At 53.9% G+C, this 19,425-nt stretch overlaps 1 protein-coding gene across 12 annotated transcripts in view; it reads left to right on the forward strand.

Moving 5' to 3' along the window:
* FAM117A (family with sequence similarity 117 member A) overlaps positions 1 to 19,279 on the forward strand; it is a 28,266-nt gene extending 8,987 nt beyond the window's left edge. For 7 of the 12 annotated variants that reach the window (XM_046904437.1, XM_046904438.1, XM_046904439.1 and 4 more), the window contains 7 exons: positions 11,500 to 11,672; positions 14,975 to 15,070; positions 15,601 to 15,714; positions 16,040 to 16,174; positions 16,654 to 16,876; positions 17,189 to 17,309; positions 17,811 to 19,279. In XM_046904437.1, the coding sequence (XP_046760393.1) occupies positions 11,500 to 11,672; positions 14,975 to 15,070; positions 15,601 to 15,714; positions 16,040 to 16,174; positions 16,654 to 16,876; positions 17,189 to 17,309; positions 17,811 to 18,147 (1,199 nt within the window). In that variant the 3' untranslated portion in view covers positions 18,148 to 19,279. Of the gene's footprint in view, positions 1 to 1,842; positions 1,989 to 4,898; positions 6,058 to 8,330; positions 10,437 to 11,499; positions 11,673 to 14,974; positions 15,071 to 15,600; positions 15,715 to 16,039; positions 16,175 to 16,653; positions 16,877 to 17,188; positions 17,310 to 17,810 lie in introns of those variants that run through there. The other 5 variants (XM_046904440.1, XM_046904444.1, XM_046904443.1 and 2 more) reach the window with 5 other exon arrangements.
* Positions 19,280 to 19,425: the final 146 nt, after the last annotated feature.

The following is a 19,425-nucleotide window of genomic DNA, read 5'->3' on the forward strand; positions in this document are numbered from 1 at the left end:
TTGTCATCTCATGCCATCCCCCTTCTCTTATCTAGCTGTACCACAGCTACCCAGAATCCTGGATGGGACCAATCTGCCCCACCCTTTGCACTGGAATGGGTGCTTCCTTGCCCTAATCCCCCACAGCTGCACCCCGCTGCAGGCTGGGACCTATAGTGGGTGTTCTGCTGTGGCTTTGGTAGAGGTACGGTTAGAAGAAAGGGTGAATCATAATGACTTTTATTTGAGGAACAGTGACCAAAAAACAAGTGTTGTAGGGGACTGGAACAAGGGATAGGTGGGGATGTTGAGAAGCCTTGCAGGAGGCTAGAATGAATGGTATAATGGTGAGGTTTAAGTGGAAGCCGTGATCAGGACTGATCCTTAAGGGAACAGAAGGTCAAAGGATGGTGCTGGCTGGCTGCTGAGAGCCCTGGGTAGGGAGAGAGAAGTCTGCATTTGCTGAGAGGGCAGGAACCAAAGGAGCTGAGGCACACTACGGCAGCCAAAGCTTGGAAAAAGCCTGGGGGGGGGGTCAGATTTCCACGTGCTGAGCGCCGCAGTGCTGCATTGCCTCCCCCTGACATCCTGATGAACGTTCCCCCTCTCCTGCAGTCCTTCCCAGAGGGCTGCGGCCCAAGAGCAGGCTGAGCCCTGCAGAGCCCAAGCAGCAGCCCACGTTATGCCCATACCTGTGTCTGGCAGAGCTGCCCCTTCTGTATCCCAGCACTTCTGTTCTGCTTTACCTCTGTATATATGTGTGTGTGTGTGTGTGTATTTAAGCTCAACCTGGGTGAGAAGGTTTGAATTTCAGGTGTCTGAGGCATACAAAAAAAAAAGGCAGATTCACCTGGCAGTAAAACTGATGTTAGAATTTCCTTCCGCAGTGCATTTTTATGGCTGAAAGACAAAGGACAAACGTGAGCATGGGTGGAAAAGAAGACAGCAAGCAGCTTGCACAAAGCTCAGCTCAGGAGCTCGGATCTGAGGGCTGACGGTTGGGAATAGGGGCAGACAGGAGCTTCCTCTGTAAGTGTGCAGCTCACCCTTGGCTAGCTCTGTTCACACCTCTCTGCTGCTGTTTGCACAGCTGGCCCATAGCAGAGCAGATGTGGGGGTGCCAGCACGGTGGTTACCCCATGGGTGTGGGTGTTGTTTTACTTCCTGGGTTGCAGCACGGTGTCGTACAGCGTCAGGCCCTGCAGTCAGCGAGCTGCGGGAGTCTTTCCACAAAGACAAAAAAAGCCGTACGTTTAGGGGACGGTGGGTGGCACGCGGCACAACGGCACCGCTACAACTTGGGCCAGGGCCTCGAGCCCGGCTCTCTTTGTCTGGGCCTGGGCCGGGCCCGGCGCCGCCAGCCGTGAGTGCGGGGAAGCGGCCTGCGAAGGTGAAAGAGAAACCGCGTCCGGGGGCGTGAGCGCCGCAGCGTGCCCCGCCGCTGATTGGCCGCCGGGCTGCCGAACACAAACACTGGCGGCTCGCTCCGATTGGTGTTCGCGAGGAAGGGGAGAGGAGCCGGGAAGGGCACGCCATTGGTTGCGTGCGGTAGGGCGGGATTTCCGTGGCGTTCTCCTGTGGTGATTGGTTTTGCTGCGGCTCGGAGGAGGGCGACGGGGCGGGACTTAAGGATCTCACTCGTCTGTGATTGGCTCTTACGAAAGGGATGACGTTTGATAAGGATGGCAGCGCTTGCGATTGGCTACGGCTACAGCGCGTGCGGCGAGGAGCTCACGAGGCGTCCTCATTGGCTTCCTCTAAAGGGGCGGAGATTCTCGCTGCTGCCACCCAATGAGCGCCGGGCTCCTCCCGCTGGTCCCGCCCCCGAGCGCTGATAAGCGGTCGCAGCGGCGGTGGGTGCTCAGTGCAGCGGGTCGGGCCGGGCATGGCGGGTGCCGCGGGCACCTCCTGCTGCCGCAGCGGGGCGGGGGGGCTCCAGCCGCTCCGTGCTACCGTCCCCTTCCAGCTCCAGCAGCGCCGCGGCGCCAGCGGAGACGGGGGCCGGGCAGGTAACTGCGGGTACCTCCTCCACCAAGCGAGCTCCGGTGGGGCTGTGTTGAGGGTTGTAACCGGCACCGGGGGACCCCTCCCGGACAGAGACAGCGTCTGGTTCCGGAGCGCAGCCGCGATGTGCTGTAATACCAACTAACTCCCCCCCCCCGGCCCCGAGCGGTGCTGCGCGGCTGTGCTCCGGTCTCCCGGGCGTTACAGCCACCTCCGAACGGCCCGGGGAGCAGCGCGTGGAGCTGGGGCCGAAACTCGGGAAGGGAGGAGAAGGAGCGGCCCCGGGGAGAGCAGGACGTGGCTGCGGGGGGGGGGGGCAGGGAAGCGGTCGGGACAAAGCCGAGCTTCGGCCCCACGCGTGGGGATCCGCTCGGGGGTGGCTCCCAAAACCCGGCCCTTTGTTCGGTACCGCCGCGTTACAGCGGCGATGATTCGATTTCCCCTCATTCATCTTTAGTCGCATCGTGGAGGTTTCTCCCCGCCTGCTTCAGAAACTGATCGAAATGGAACTTTTTGGTGACCTCGTCTCAGCCTCGGGCTTTCCTTTATGTGCATATGGATGAGCTGCTCGTGGGACTGCCCCCGGGGGTCGGGTTCTCGTTTGGCTGTAAATGAGAGCGAGAAGCACTCGAATAGCAACGAAAGCGTTTGGGTCTTAACTGTAACCTTCACCGGGAGTGCGTGGCAGCGAGGGGTATTTGCCTGCTCGGCCGGGCAGGCAGCGTGCTGCTCCCATACTTAATGCAGCAGCTGCTTCCTCTGCCCTGCAGAAAGGAGTGCTGCAGCCCGTCCCAAAATGAGAATTAACTGCCCTTCCGGAAGCGCTGCGCTCTTCATTGCTTGGGAATGAGTCTCTCGTGCCACGGGCAGGGTTTGCATTGATCGGAGGAGCTATTAAAAAGCTTCTCGCTCAATTTACACTTGAAACAAGTTAATGAAATAAATGTTGAGTGCTGGGCTCTTCTTCCTTCACAGCAGTGCGCTGAAAGGAAGGTGAACTTGCTGCTAATAGGCCAATTATTCGGTAGCTTCAGATGTTACCGAAAATCAAACCTCAAAGAAAGGAGAGGCAGGAGGCTGCCTGCAGCCTTCGGCTGTGGGAGCTGAGTGCTGTGCCTGCACACAGCAGCGAGCAGCTTTCCCAGGGCAAAAAGGCTGCAGCTCCGCTGACACGAACCAGAATTGCTGCTCTTCATTTCTTCCTGGCTCTGTGCCTCACTGCTGGGGCTGTAGCAGCTTGATTTTTTCCTCTTGATCGTAGGCATTTCGTATGCAGTTTTGTAAGTGTTTGAATTTCCATTGCTCTCTGCCTCAGTCGTAAGCATCAATTTGCTCCCTGCGTGTGTGGGAGCAGCACGCTGGCAGGCTTTAACCAAAAACTGCTGTCGTGGTGATTCACCATCTGAGAGCTCTGCTCCCACCTTTTGGGAGCTCGGCTGGAAACGTGCTGCTTTGTCACCTCTTCCCCTTCTGTCTCAGCCGCCTTTCTGCATTGCTCTGGAGCTGCCCGGTTTTACAGGGATCTCTATGCTGAGAGAGATCCAGAGGCTGATCCTGCAGCTGCTCTGATAATAGAGGATCCCATTGAAACGAGGAGCAGCTGTTGAGTCTCTCAAAGGGCTTCTGTTGAAAGGGAGAGCTGAAGCCGGGGGATGCCAGGAAGTTGGGCTGAGAGCGTTTTAAAGGAGCTGACTTGCTGCTTAGAAATCAAGATATCAGATTCATTGCTGGGCATCCTGAGATGTGGCATTGCTGCCTTTTTAAATTCTGTATCATCTTGAAAGTGCTGTGGCTTTCAGTGGTGAAGTGGGTGTGTATTTTGGTTTCCTCCATGTTCAGGCCAGACCCGTCCTTGCTGTGTTCATTTTCTCCCATTTGAGGTGGTCCTGGGGTGATGGGGCTCTGTGGGGATGGAGACCCTGAAGCTTAAAGCAGCCCATGGCACTACTCCTGCTGTGTGTGCTCTGGGTTGTCTCTTCCCAAGCCCACATCGAAGCACCTGAAGCATTGGAAGTTCCTCCCTCAGACCTCCATGCTTGAGTTGCTTTAAGCTCCAGTCTTCCTCAACACGGATCTGAAACCTGATTTTCTAAAGTAAGACAACCAGAAGTCTGTGCCTTTTCCACGTAAACATTCCATAGTGGAAAGAATACAGTAGGAAAGCAAAGTCATGGTTTGTGTTACAAATTCAGCAGTTTTTAGAACGCTTTGTTAAAATCAGGGTAAGTGAGGGTACAGAGCTGGACAGGAAGGTGCCTACCACTGCTCTTCTAAGCAGTGCTGGAATTGATTCCTTGGAAGGAGGTGAGGTTGTGCCTTTGTATTCTAAGCCCTGTGCAGGTTTGTCAGTGATGGTGTGGCAAAGGAGAAGGACGACAACAGAACTGCAAGTCGTCCTCCAGGAGCGTCTGACAAGTGCTGTGCACCACTTCGCATCCCCCATGACCCTCTGAGTCTGAATCCTTACTGATGGCCAGCAGGCTTCCCTCACCAGCACTGCTGCTGCAGACCTGTGTGTGCCTTGCAGCTTTTCAGGAAGCTGGTTAGCTGGGCTGACTCATCTCCTTGGGATTTTGTTGCTTGCCTGCTCAACTTGCTTGCTTCTGAGATGTCCAGTTTGTTTTGCCGTGTGGATCCTGAAGCAAGCAGACTGCCAAATATCTTTATTTGGTATCTGAATGAAAGCCATGCCAGATGAGTGGGACACTATTTGTAGGCAGTACCGTCTGAGTGTATGTTTAGCACAAGGAAAATGTCTGTTTACCTCTTGAAAACACTGTGGTGGGAATGGTGCCTGCTTGATAGAGCAGTGCTGGTAACAGTATCTCTTCTTCCCTTTGCAGGCCTCAAATAATGAGTGTGAGGGTCTCCTTTCTGCCTCCCTCATCTTCTTAGTTGAATAGGGTAACTGCTTCAGGCCTCGCTACGTTTGCTTTAGGAATTGGTACTCAGTGGTGTTTCTGTATCCCGGGGATGTGTGTGAAGGCTGTCATTACCAAAATAGCACTCCAGATGTTCGTGGTGTCTGCTCCTGAGTTTCCTTTTATGCTCTTTGACACCTGCAGCTTTTTTGGGGGGCGCTTAAGCAAATGAAGAAGGAGCACACAGATCTGCATGGTCTGCATCACGTGCCCTATGTGAAACAGAACCTGTAGGGAAGGAGTATCAGAAGGAGCAGTTTGTTGGGTACCAGCTCTCCAAAAAAGAAACAAAAACCCTCAAAAGGAGAAATAAAAGCCCTCAAATGTGGATGCAGAGAACTGTCGTGGGAAAACTGCTGCACTGTGCCAACGGCTGCTTTGCAAGCTTTGCTTTCCCAAACGTTGGGATTCGTCGCTCAGGAGTGCTGCTTTTGCCTTCAGGGTTTTGCTGTGGGAAAACAGACTGATAGAAATAAAGGGTTCGGCACAGGCAGAGCTGCAGCGGGGGAAAAACAGTCGTGTGGAAACTGATTTGGGATGGGAAAGCCCTGGAGATGCTCTGCTGCTGTGCTCTCCAGGAAGAATCCTGCCTCTATGCCATGAAATCAAATCACTCCTGGTATAAAACAGCTGAGCACAATGCGTGGCTCAGGTTTGGGGTCGGAGCATTGCAGGTGGCTTTGTTTAATGTAGAACGAGTTTCTGGCCGAGTAATTGGAGCCCATTCACAGCATTGCAGCCCTCAGCTGATACGGATCATACCTTCCATCTAAACTTGCTGCTCCCAGTTTGTCAGCCTGTGGATGCGGGTGTGGGAAAGGGGAAACAAAGGACACATCTATAACTAATCTTGACTTGTGTTGACATTCTGTGGGTGAAACAAGTTTTTTCCCTGCTTTCAAATGCTGGAGATGACATTTAAAGGGAAATGAGCAGGAAGCAGCGATGGGACCGTGCAGTGAGTTTGATCTGCCCCTTTTATAGCAGAATGCTTCAGAGGAGCGCTCGGCTCATTTACCCTACATGGATGTTTGCTTCTGGATCTTTCTGTCAGCTGGGGCTTGTCTCACAGAGCTGCATGGAGCACAGCTGAGTTTCCACATTGGTTGGGTAAGAACTGGAAGAACCTGGGCACCAATCTGTGCCGTTCCAGGTGGGGTAAACATTTCCCTGTGTGACTGCATGGTGCAAAGGAAAAAACAAGTGATGCTGAGCACCAAAGTGCAGCAAGTTCTCTTTTATGCAAAGCTTGGGTGTTGAAATAGCGTGCACATGGCAGGACCTTTAAGCTGCACTGACTGCAGCAGGTTGCTCTTGGCACTCTCCCCATTGCTTGTGCAGTTCAAGGTGATGGCACCGAGTCGGCTGGATGTGATTGTGCTCGTACAAAAGATGTCTGTGCGTGGATACAGGACTTTGTAAAATCCATTCTCTCTTGGAATTTATGTTACTCAGATCTTTTTGCATTACAAATCATGCCCATGGTGCTGCCATTCAGGGCACCTGGTCTTTCAGGGATGGTTGCAGAGGAAACAAGTATTGAAGATGGTGGTGTGGTTAGTCTGCATAGTGGGAGATGGCCGTTTCCATGCCTGCCTGGGATGCCTGTGTGCCGCTGCACACAGCTGCTGCTCCTGCCCTCCCTTGGCTTCTCCCACTTTGCCATCCTCTCAGTCTGCAGGAATTACTGAGTGCAGTTCCTGGCTTGGTCCTGGGGCTGCTGCCCTGCAGTGCCATTCAGGCTGGTTACTGCGGTGAGCTGATAGCAGCTGTGCCATTCTGCTGCCCCAGGTGGAAGGCACAAGGAAGGCCATGGGAGGGGTAGCAGATCCTGTGGTTTTTTTCCTTCTTTTTTCTCCCTGATGAAGGCTTTTCTCAGTAGTTTCACAGTGGGCCCTTCAGGCTCAACTTTGACTCATCCTAACGATGGCTGTGAAAGAGAATGGGAGAAGGGCTTGTCGTGCAGCTTGGAGTGATTTATGTAGCTGTATGTGTATAAAGCACAAGCCCTCTTTTTCCTCGTTTTCCAGCTTGATTGTAACTGTAGAAATATTGAGGATGTCTTTGCTCTGTTTGCTTTACTTTGTGCTGGAAGGTTTCCAAGGGCTCGGGAATCAAAGGTTCCTCACCTTGGCCCTGCCTTCCGCTGAGATCTCGGTTCCTAGATGCTTATCAGAATTGATTTAAGGTGGTGTAGCAATGAGGGGGGGGAGGAAGACACCCCCAGCTCTGCTTTCATAGCTGGGGTTTCACTTTTCTGATAGGAGATGTGGGTGATCTGAGCAGCTCCTTGGTCACCTCTCTTCTTCCAGATCGGAGTGAACATTACCTCGAAATGTGAAGTTGGAACAGGTTTTGGCTTGTTTCTAAGCCACCCCTACAGTCTGAGAGGCTGCCTGCCCTTCTGCTTCCTTCTGATCTTCCACCAATTTCAGCATAGAAGTCCATCCAGAAATACAGCCCTCCTGTCAATGGGAGCTGATGGGTTCGCAGTGCGTTGGCCCAATGGAGGAAATGTGCACTTGGACCAAAGGCTCTGAGAAAGCTGAAATTCTTCACATTGTTTTCTCATTTGGAAAACAAACTTGGAAAGAATTAAGATAAAGGTGAAAAGTTGAGCTCTTTTCCTCCATTAAGGGTGCTCAGCTCCAGTTCCAGTCCCTGGGCCGTGGCAGGGAGCTGCTGTTCTGACTCTGTCCCAAACAGCCTGAGCTGCTGCCGGCCCTCACTGATCTCTCACTGTGATATTTATGGGAGCTCTGTCCAGCTGTACTCCATGCAGCATCCAGCCAGGAGGGCTGCAGAGCCTGGGATCCCTTTGCTGGTGCTGCAGACCCCTGGCCTGGCGGTGTTGGTGCTCTTTGCCCTTGGCTGCAGGATGCTGTGCATTCCTCTTGCTTTCCCAGCGCTGCTCTCAGTGCTTTGTGTGCAGGAGGAGCCCTGAAGCAGAGGCAGATCTGATGTTATCCTCAGGGCTGTGTGCTTTTTGCTTTTCATGAGCCACATGCGTATGGTTTGAGCAACAGTCATGAGTGGGATTGCAATGCAACCACAGCTTCTGTCTCCTCACCAGAAGGTGCGATGGATTTCTCTGCCTTTCTCTATTAATGTACATTGCAAAGAGCTCTGAAATCCCATCCTGGTATGAGCATGAGTTGTATATTTTCTTAAAGGCAAAGGGATCAACACTTTAAAACGTGGCCAGAGGTGGAGATGTCAATTGTTTCCTTTGCAGTCTGGTGGCAGGGCTGGGTGCCAGAGGGTTTGCTGGGCTGCCCAGCTTGGCTGCTGTGGCTCTGGCACTCAGTTCATGATGCGGTTCCAGAGCCTTCCTTGTCCCTCAGTAGCCACGTGCTTGCAGTTCTCTCTGGATCTCGTATCCATTTCTGGTTAAAGCTTGAGATTTACTGTCTCCTCTGCTTACAGACACCTGCCTGGAGCTGTCTATTATCTGCATGCTGCCCTCCCAGTGCTGCTCCAACTCTGGGTGTTGCTTTGGTGCCCATCTGGTGGTCAGGTGTGACTGTGCCGTGAGTCCCTGCAGATTGCTGTGCTGCACAAAGCAGAGGATTTTAAGTTTTATTACAAATAAAACTGCCTGCCTGCTTGCTTCTGAGAATTCAGTGCTGTTTGGCAGCAAGCTGTCAGGTAGCCTGATTGACTCACCCTGGTGCGACTGCAGAGAGGCTGAAATGAGACCTGAACAGCTTATAACATCAGAGCTTGATTTCACCACCACTTCCACTGCTGGTCACTGTTCTGCCCTCGGTCAGGAGCATCCCCTGGGTATGAGCTGCATTGCAAAGAGCATTACAAGCTGCTGCAGAACTTAAATAATCAGCTGTAATTTCTGTTACAGTTGGGTGGAAGATATTTGCATGAGTCAATTATTGACTGAGTTGCTTAAGTTCCATTTCAGCCTGATGCTTCCTGACAAATATTCATGAAAGCTTCCAGCTCTTGCTTAAGCCATTGAGAGGAAAGCTGCATCCCAAAGCACTCCCTGTGCCTGGTTAGTGCAGAACTCAGGAGGCTGAGGTGTCCCATTGCTCCATGGTTCACTTTAAAGCTGGTTGTATTGAAACATGGGCTGTTGTTTCATGCTCTGTCACTTTAAGGCAGACTTCTCATGGATGTGTTCCAAAAATGTCAGGGTCTGAACAGCATGTCCCTCAATCTCTAAACAGTCTTCTGATGTTAGAGGGTGGGTTTTCCCCAGGGTGAAATTTAGGGAAGGAAGGAATAAAATTTTACAACTCTAAAAGAAAGCAGTAGTGGGAACACTGTTTTTGTTTGCCACCATTGGTGGATTCAGCTCTAAGTACTGCTCATTGAATGGTGACTGGAAAACGGAGAGTCCTTTTGGTTATTGTTGTAATCCGGACTGTAGATGTTTCTCCTTTTAGATGCAGAGATGGTTTGGCCCAGGGAGATGGTTTTGGAAGCTCTGAGCTCCCTCCCAGGCTGGGAAAGACTGGAGACCCTGCAGATCCAGAGCTCCATACTGAAGGCTTCCTGCTTATGCTTGCATGCATCATGCTGATCTCCTGAACTTGAGGATGCGTGCAGCAATCGGAGCAGCCCAGTGGCTCCTGGAAGCACAACGATAGCTCTGTTATCTCCAGCAGCTTCACTGTCACATGAGCAGTAAAAGCACCACAGCCAACACTTCTCAGCTGCGGAGCTGCCCGGACCCGGTGCTGGTAGCCAGGTGGCAGCTGTGCAGCTCAGTGCAGGGTGCTGATAACAGCTCAGGGCTGCAGGCAGGACACTCCACCCTGCTGCAGCACCCGGCTCCCTGCAGCCACCGCACAGCCTCCCTGCCCCTGCGTGCTGCTCACAGCCCACCTCTTGGCTTGTGGTGCTCCTAACGGGAGCTGCAGTGCTGCTGTAGTGTGCATGGGGTGCCGTGCACCGTGGATGTGCCCCTGCTGTGCTCCGGGTGCTCATGGGCTGCATTTGGGGCAGCAGCCACATAGGATGGAGTTTTGAGGAATGGGACACTGAAGAGGAAGTTGCAAACGCAAATGAGTTTCTAAATTAGTGGTAGCTGTCTTAGGCTATTAACTGTTGGAAGCGGGGAGGGTGTCTTGAGATGCCAGCTGGGCCGACACAATAAGCCTTTAATCCTGTGTGGACCTTGTGAGGTGTGGCTGTGGTGCAAGGACTAATGCTATTCCAGCCCTCCCACGTGGCTTTTTGTTCCTACCCTTCTCTCATCTAGAACTCGAATTCCACTTCTCAAATGGTATTTTAGCTGATAAAAAGAGGTGTTTACCCAGCCATGTCCCCAAGCAGTGAGCACAGTGTGCCATGCAGTGAGAGCTGAGACACCTCTGTAGAGGTATTTGGCACACACAGCGTGGTGCTGGGCAGTCCTGATGCTGGGTTCAATGTGGTCAACTCACTGCCAGCCTTACCCTGAGTCTGGGGAGGAAGGAGAGAGTGTCTGTGCACAGCACACCTGGAGCAGAGCTGCTCGTGGCCTCCCTACCCTGCCAGGAGGCCATGGGGCTGATTCTAATGTGTATGGTAATTTGCATGCCTAATCAAAATGAAATGCAAACAGACTTTTCTGCTGGCTTGAACTTGCCTCTCATGATTGCTGCCTTTTTGGGTTTGGTGATAACAGCTTTCAGCTGCAGGGGTGGTGACAGGGCTGCAGGAGAGGGCAGCTGCGCTGTGTGTTGCTGCTTGTTTGCATGAAGCTTTTTGTTGGTGTTTGTAGGTACCGCTGTGGGAATCTGCACAGGTGGGGGGTGGTCACCTCCTGGAAGAGGGAAGCTGAGCAGAGCGAGCCCAGGGCTGCAGGGTGGGTGCTGGGGTCCTGCCAGCCTGCCCTGGGTTACAGCAGCACTCAGGTGGTGCTCTTCCTTCCTGCTGGTTGCTGGGCGAGTGCCTGCAGCTGCTAACGGCAGCGAGCATTCAAGGCTGCCTGCAGGATCCAGAACTCTGCAGGTGTTCTCTCGGCCTCCCTTGGCTGGGAGCAGGCAATTGCATGCTTCCTCTGCTGAAATCAAGGCGTGCAACCTGCCCGTCACTGCTGGGTCTTCCCACGGGAGGAGCCTGGGTTCTTGCAGCTGAAGCATTGTGCTCCAGCTAATAAGAAATAGGGCTCTGTAGACAGCATGGTGTCTTTTCCCATGCAGAAGCAAGGTCGCCCCGTTAAGCACTTCACCCGGTCGTGTAGCAGCTCCTTTGGCTTAGACTGGAATGTCTGATCACTGTTTTCAAGCAGGCACTGAAGGGCTGCAGTAAAATCTCCTGTTGTACAGAAGCAGCCTCTCAGTGATAAGGGAGGGCAGGAGCTCCACCAGCCCTGACTGATCCATTGTGCTGTGTGGTTCTGCTGGCCCAGGAGCAGCAGTGCTGTGCTGAGCAGCATGGCCTGGGCACCAGAGCTGCTGCAGGGCTGGGAGCTCAGGGCCTTCATTAGCACTTAGATTTCCAAGAAGTGAATGAGCTTCTCCAGGCTCTGTGTGCTCCCTCCCTTCTTGGGATCTCTGCAGTGGACGTGGGCTTGCTGGCGGGGATGGCTGTTGCTGGAGCTGTGCTTTGGAAGCCTTAACGTCCTCCTCTCTTCTCCCCTCTGTAGCCAGTGTTCCCTGTGCTGCTGCTGCTGCTGTGGAGAAGCCGTGCCGGCCCCGGCAGCCCCGCGTGCGTCGCACCTCTTCACTGGACACCATCGTGGGCTCCTACCTGCTGGGGCAGTGGCCACGGGATGCTGATGGAGCTTCTGCCTCGTGCATGAATGACAAAGCTACCCAGGTATGGATACAGGCTGTGCGGGAAGGCCCTGGGCCAAGAAGGGACTGCAGATCTGCAAACGGGTGTGAGCAGGGCAAAGGGAGAAAGCGTTGCGTTCCCCTCCATCCAGCTGCAGCTTTCTAGGAAGGCTGTTTTTCCCCTTGTGCTTCTCAGCTCCATGATTCCATTTCGGTGCAGAGTTAGAATTTCCTTGGCCTTGTTTGGAGGCAGATGGCCTCTGGCTTTCTGCTCCAGCCCTGGCTCTCTGCTCGTTTTTTTCTGGCTTGCAGCTATGGGCCAAGTCCTTATATAACACACATGGGCTGCGTGCCACACGCTGAGACGGTGAGGGTGCTCCCACAGAAGGGCTCACTCACACAGCACAGCTCTACTGTAGGATGGAAAAGCTCCAGACCTCAAGGAACTCTTAGCAACCTGTAAATATTACTGCATGGCAGCAAATAGTGCTTGCCTATCTGCAGAGGTGAAGGAATTCAGAAGGATAACAGCATCCGTTAGCTTAGCAAGCCGTTTATTTAGCACACTCAATCCGTGTTAATTTGCTGTTTGATCTTTGCTGTTCAACAGTTTATTACTGGGCTGTCTGCAGGAAGTTCCCAATTGGATTCCATCTCCCATTGTCCTCTCCCAGTTCGTTCTGCCTACTTTTGTTTCAGTCCTGGTGCCCAGGAGTGCTGCGGAGGGCGTTCTGGAAAGGAAGGGAAAGAATTTGTCAACCTTTATTTCTGAGTGAGGGAAGTGCACCCTTCCTTTCTGCCACAAGGCACAGCACGGAGCTCTGGCACTTTGCAGCCATTCAGCATCCCTTGCACTTGGTCCTTGTGGGGAAAGGGCTGTGAAGTGGGGGCACCTCCTGAGGATGGAGCTGCTGGCTGTGCTCAGTGGGCCAGGAGTGCTGCAGCCCTTCATCTGCTATCTGCTAATGCTAATGTGACCTTGCAGCACACCAGTGAAAGGAGCAGTGATCTCCAGTGTTTCACACATGTGCTGTGCTGGTATGTGTGCATATCAGATGACTTGGCTGTTGTGGAAGCTGGGAATAAAGTCTTCTGTTGTGGACTGCTCTGTGTTCTAACCCAGCGTTCCTCCAGGAGGCTGACACTCCTTCCATGCTTTCAGGCACAGCAGCTCTCAGAGCTGGGACTTTCTCTGCCGTTCAGTACGTGTTTACTTTCCTCCTTATGCAGCTACTGATCAGCTGTTGTGCAGAGCTCTGTAGATTTGCTATCGTAAGGTGGTTAAGTGAGATACAACTGCAGGTGCTCAGCGTGGGGGAGAGAGTGGCAGCAGTGTGCATGGCTGCAGTGTGTGCCTTTATCTTGCTGTGCAAAGCGTTTCCCCCCCCCCCCCCTCTTTCTGAGGAAGCAGTTTTACCACAGTTAGTACAAAAAGTTCTGTAATTTCCTTCTGCCGTGACAGTCTGCCTAGAAAAGGAGTGGGATGCACATGCATTCTTTATTTTCAGGTTTTCCTGTTGCAAGAAGCATCTCTTCCTTTCTGGGCCCTATTTCTTGGCAGTGGTGTGGAGCTCGGTGCTCTGGGCGTCACAGCAATAGAGCAGGGTGTTAAAGGAGCTGTTGGCCTGAGAGTCTTCAGGTGCCTTAAGTGTTTCTCACGTCCTGGGCTCTTCCAGCAGCTGAAGCTGAGCTTCCCAGCCTTGCCCTCAGCAGTAACATGAGATGGAGCTGAGTACTGCCTCTTAGACTTCTAGCTTTCCTCCTTAGCTTTCCTATGTACGTGATCTGCTGGGCTGTGAAATGACACAATGTTCTGGCATAAACACCAAACGCTGTCTGAGTTGTTTAGGACAGACTATTTGAGGTAGGAAATGAGATCAGATGTGCCATGTGCTCAAAGTGCAGGGTTAGCCTGAGCTGCAGGACTTCCTATGGGAGCAGCCTGCTCCTCCACAGGGCGGCTGAGGCTGCTCTGAGCTCAGCAGGACCTCACAGTAATGCTTCAGGCTGAGCAGATTGCTTCTGTCCAACCAAACTGAGCGCTGTACCCCAAATGCAACAGCTGCTGTGCTGCCATGCCTGCTGCTCGCTGGTCCTGCAGATGGAGACCCAGGCAGCACACACTGGTGGGAGCAATGTGCCCTGCCTGGGGGCTGCAAGGAGGGGCTTCATTGGAGCCTGTAACGTGGGGCAGGGTTGGATTTCTGTCTGGAAGTCACCTGCAAACAGTTACCGAAGGAAAGCCTGGTACCTCTCCAGATAACTCGCCTTGTTCCTTTGGTTTAAATACATACTAAAACACATTTTCAGAGGTTTCTGTCATCCTGCTGACTCGATGGGGCTGTTACCAACAGCTGCTGTTCTCGCAGTGGCCTCAGGGGAGATGGAGAGCTGCTTGGAGAGGAGCTGTTCTCAGGCCCTTGCACCTCCGGGCAGCCTGTCCCCGAGGATGGAGGAGGGGAGCCTTATCCGGAGCCTCCCACAGCAGGGCAGGCAGAGGGGACACGGGGTGGGTGTTTAGAGAGGGCCTGACGTGTGATGCTGGGAGAAAGCGATGGTCGGCCCTGCAGCTGATGTGCTTTGGGACCGTTCTGATGCTGGAGGCTCCGCTGAGGAGGACTGAGCTCAGCGGAAGGAAGTTCACACCCATCCCTGATCAGATCAACGGCCCCTTCTGATCGCCATCGATACTCAGAACGTAGCTGTCGCTTGCAAAACAGCGGTGCAATGCGCTGGGGCTGTTTTTGTGCACCAAGAATCAGCCGAGAGCTGCCAGCCCTCCGGCCAAGCGCGAGCAGCAGAGGCAGCTGGGCTCTTCCAGCACTCCTATGGCAGCATTGAGCCTGCAGGCCAAACCCTGCTTTTGGTTACGCCTTTGAACTGCGATAATGGGAGCCTGAGGTCTCAGAAGCAAGCTGTGTGTTCTCACAGCTGGGTGAGGCTTTTCCTCTCTGTAATGCTGCTTTGTACAGTGAGTGCCTGAATCCCTGCGTCACCCTGCTTTGGGCTGCAGCCCGTGCAGGCAGCGCCGGGGCGTGAGGAGCAATGGCTGTGCCTCACGTTGCCAGGTGCCCGTGGGAATTGAGGCACTGCCTTCTGGGCAGTGTTGCCATGCAGATCCCTGAGGTCCGTTTACTTAAGAGGCAAAGATTTGGTTAAAACGGTGAGGTTTTGGTGAGTACCGGAAGAACGCCATCTCAGCGCGCTTTACTGAGTGATGACGGGGGAAGACTGGGACGGGGCTGTGAAGGGGCAGCAGTCGATTGCTTTTATCCTTTCGGACTCTGCCAGCAGCCTCAGAGCAGTAAATGTGATTGTTCTCAGCCATGTTTCTCGTCACTTCAGACCCCGGTGTCCTGGCATGATGCGGAAGTGGGGAAGGCCAGCTCCAGTGCTCACAAACGTTCTGCTTCTTGGGGTAGCACAGATCACCGCAGAGAGGTAAAAGAGATCACTCCCAGTGCTTGAGCAAGGTCTGTGTTAGCTGCTGATGTGCAGGAGGCTCCTGCTTGCATGGGAGGGGAGTGGTTGGACAGGGATGGGATGTAATGTTAGAGATGAGACATTAGCCCTCATTCTCACCCCTAACGCTGTGCTTGGACAGGAGGCCGATCTCACAGGCAGCTGTTGTAAAGAAACTCCTCTGGAGCTCAGTGCATTGCTTGTAGGTGTCACAGCGTGCGTGGGTTCCAGCGGGGCCTGGCCCTAATGCTGCAGATGGAAGATAATCCTGATCCACCACAGAACAGCACTGCCACTCACCACACTTCGTGGTGAGGCCTCGTGGGCAGCCCCGGCCCATCCTTGGAGAGGCAGCCGGAGCAGCCTGTTGTGCAATGGGAACTGTCTCTATTCTGGCACTTCCTCATGGATTGAGAGAGAGGGGGAGGAGAGAGAGACAAGATGTGATATTTTTTTTGGTGGAGGTGTGTTGGCTTGCCTCGTTCTGCAGCTGAAACTTTATTTGCTAGATTGCCAAACTGAAGCAACAGCTCCAGAGAACAAAGCTAAATGGCAGAAGTGGCAAAGAAAAGGAGAAGAGCTCCCCGCTGCAGGGGGACCATGCTGTCCTGGGATCACTCCGGGTAGGTTCACGTCTCCCTCTGCTGTCACTGTGTGTCCCATGAGGTGGAGTGCAAACTCCTGCTGGCAGACAGCCCGGCTGTTCTCAGGCTTCTGCTCAGTGTCTGAAGAAGGGGGGCATTTTTTCTTCCTCCCCCACTGCTTCAGCAGATCCCCGTGCTCTGGCCGGCACTTGGTGGGTTTACGTGGCTCTTCTGTCAGTCTTTGCCAGTCAACCTCCTGGAAGGCTCTGGATGAGCACCGGAGTGCTGTGGCATCAGAATGGAACCGAGAAATGGCTGAGTTTGTGCTGTCACAACTAACATCTTTGACTCTGGGTTGTTGCAGGACTCTCCTTCAGGCTTCCTTTCTTCGTCTCCTGTTTTGAGGCTCAGTCCTTGCTTGCACAGGAGCCTGGAAGGGCTAAACCAGGAACTGGAGGAAGTGTTTGTGAAGGAACAGGGAGATGAAGAGCTTTTGAGGGTGAGTGAAGGTTGCAAGATTGCCCTCAATCTCCTTCATGGTCTCTGAAATGCTTTCCTCTCGTGACGCTCACTGCCCATATCTGCTTCTTGGCCGTGAGGGTGGTCTCTGTGTCCAGCTTTGTTGTAGGCACGTAGCTGCCTGAACTGCTCTTGGCCTCCCTCCTTAGACTTGGTGCTGTGGGAGATCAGCCAGTAGGAATCTCAGCAGCGGTGATGCACAGTCTTAGATCAGCATCCGAAGGCTGCTTCATACCATGCAGATGTGGGAGGTGATCCCAACCAGCCTGTGAGCAGAAGCGTGTTACAGGGGATGCAGAAGGGTCTGTGTCCTTCTGCCCTGTGTGTGGCTGAGCCTCTGCTGGGAGCCAGCACCCTGAGCAAATACTGTCTGTAGGTGCAACTGCTTCTTCACCTTTTCTTTGGTGAAAGGGATGGCTTTCTTCTTCTTGTTCTGCTGAGACTTTGCTTCTTCCCTAGATCTTGGATGTCCCAGACGGCCACAGAGCACCAGCACCTGCGCAGAGAGGCTCTGGAGATGCCTCCCTGATGCTGGAGCCCAGCAGTGGCAGCTGCAGCAGTCTCTCACTTTCTCCTTCCCCTTCTGTGCCTCTCCACCTTTCTCCACACACCCCAGTGAGACTGGTGGCAGAAGAGCTCTCCTCTGCGGTGGATGAGGTGCAGTTGGATCCAAAAGAGAAAGGCAAGTGCTGAGCCCAGGGGTTGGGAAGTTGCTGGGAGACGAGGAGGCTGTGTGATGGATTGGAACCTACAGATGGAGTGGGAGAGGGTCTCAGCCACTTTGACTGAATAATAATAGACATCTTAAGCCCTGCTAATTGCTCTCCAAGTGGGTGCTACCCTGTTGTACCACATGAGCAGAGAGTTACACAAATAAAGTGCCTTGGTTTTAGCCCACAGCCACAGGGGTATGGGAAGAGCATGCGTGGAATTGGTTTAAACTTCTATTGGAGTCTCATAAAAATTTCTAAAAAGTATCTTTCATCCCTTGTAGAGGAGGGCAGCCCTTCCCCAGTCCTGGCCTTTGCTTCCTCTCCTCGGCCCAACCACAGCTACATGTTCAAACGGGAACCTCCTGAGGGATGTGAGAAAGTCCGGGCCTTTGAAGAAGCTTCGTAAGTATGAGGAGTTGTGGCCAAAGAGAGCTCAGCTGAGGTTGGTCCTTCAGTGGGATGATAGGGGGGAGCAGCTGAGGCTTCAGTTGTGCTCTCGTGTCCTGCTCTGAAAGTAGGGAACAGCATCTAAGAAAACACTCTGCAGCAAAACCTTGGCTGCTCAGATCCTGGTGGAAGAGCTGAAAGCTGAACTAACCCTGAGACACTCTGGGAAGGATGTTGGGATTTCTGCCCTTCCCAGGCAGGAGATAATTCTCAGCCAGCACAATGTCTTGAAAAGAGAGCTGCTTCTCCTGTAAATAAGAGTGCTTTCAAAACAAAAGAAAGGCTCGTTGTGCTGCTCTGTGCATGAGGAGCAGCCCAGCTCACAGCAAAGCAATTCAGCTTTTAGTCAGGCTCTTTGAAGAGCACACAACCCCAGGTGTTCTCCCTGCAGCCGCAGGCAGCTCTGTGCTCTTGGGGAGCATCTGTTGCTGATCACATCCTCTGTGTCTCTTTCAGCTCCAGCCCTGACCACACCTTTCAGCCTTCCTGCCCAGATAAGAACAAAGTGCACTTCAACCCCACGGGCTCTGCCTTCTGCCCCGTCAGCCTGGTGAAGCCTCTCTTCCCAAACGTGGGCCTTCTCTTTAGAGGCTTTCCAGCATCATCCAGCCCTGCCACGGGCACGTTTACATCCTGCCAGCCCACAGCCCCCACCCCGTTCCTCGGGGCGCGGAAGGACGCTGCCGTAGATAACTTCAGCGACGCGTCCAAGTCGCCCTCACTCAATTATGAACACTGGAAACGTGGGCAGCCGGAGGAGAGCGTCGTCTTCCACAGCTCTCTCGTCGTGTGAAGCCTTTGGGAACGTTAGCCAGCAACGGCAGCCATGGCTCCTCAGTGCATCTCGGCCGTCCCATGGAGATCAGTGCCTTGAGGCTGGGACTTGACAGCCAAGGGGGGCAGCCCTGGGCCTGGAAACCACAGCAGGCTGCCAAGGATGAAAGCAGCTGTGAAGTGCCGCGTTCCACAGGACTCCTCGCTGCTGCGGGAGGGGCTCATTTCCCCAGGCCTCCCCTGTTCGAAGCACTTTCCTGTGTTGAATTGTCATTTCCTGTGTGATTGTTTTGCTGGTGAAGAGCAGCTGGGCGCTCCTGCGCTGGGCGGAGCTGCGCTCCCTGGCTCTGAATGCGGTTGAGCTGGGAGGATTCAGGTGGAGCTTCCCAACACTTCTCATCCCTGCTGCTGCCGCCGCCCGGGGCGTACTGAGCTCGGGGAGGTGGGAAGGGGGCGAAGGGCCTTCGTGGGACGGCAGCCCGGGGGTCGTGGGAGCAGAAGCTGCTGTTGATCCGTGTTGGTGTGACAGCCCATTGCGTCCAGCAGACGGCAGCGCCTCTCTGCCCGCCTTCACCCCATGAAACCCCGGAGCTTTGAGGAGCCCCGAGAGGGCTGTGCTGATGGGGGGAGCGCAGGTGACCAAATGCCGCCCTCCGCAGTGGGGGGAACTGCGGCCTCACTGCGGGTGAAGGCGCTGTTGGCTGCTGAGCGATGGCAGAGCTGTGCCTGCTGGGCGTCCCCGGGGCTGAGCAGCCCGCGGTGCTGGAAGAGGGGGTGGGAAACAACCCGCAGTGCTGGAAGGCGCTCAGCCCTGCGCCCCCCCAGCTGACAGCGGGGCTGCGGGGGGGGTTTGGGGTTCGGAAGCGAAGCGGTGCCGTGGGATGGGGGCTGTGAAAGCCTCTGAACAGCAGCGTTTGGTTCGTGTTGTGTTGCGAAGGCTCCGGGCTGTACTGAAGAAGCCTATTTTCTTATATCTGATGTAGAAACTCTATTTTCTTCCAAAGACAGACACTATTTTTGCAGCTGTTTGGAGTTTGTATTTTATGTATGTATTGCAAAGCTTAAAGGAGGAACGTTGGCTTTGGAGTTGTGTTTAGAGGGGTTTTTGCAGATGCTGGTGTTGGCATGGAGAAAATAAACTATTTCATGCATCCGAAGGCCCTCGTGCTTTGGTGGGGGGTTGGATTTAACGTCTCTGAGGCTGAGAGGGGTCGGAGCTCCGCGTTGAGGGAACGCACCGACCCGACCCGCACCGCGGCCGCCGAAGGGCTCAGCGCTGCGCATGCGCACAGCCCGC

This window comes from Gallus gallus, chromosome 27 (genome assembly GCF_016699485.2).
Source record: "Gallus gallus isolate bGalGal1 chromosome 27, bGalGal1.mat.broiler.GRCg7b, whole genome shotgun sequence".
In the NCBI taxonomy this organism is placed as follows: domain Eukaryota; kingdom Metazoa; phylum Chordata; class Aves; order Galliformes; family Phasianidae; genus Gallus; species Gallus gallus.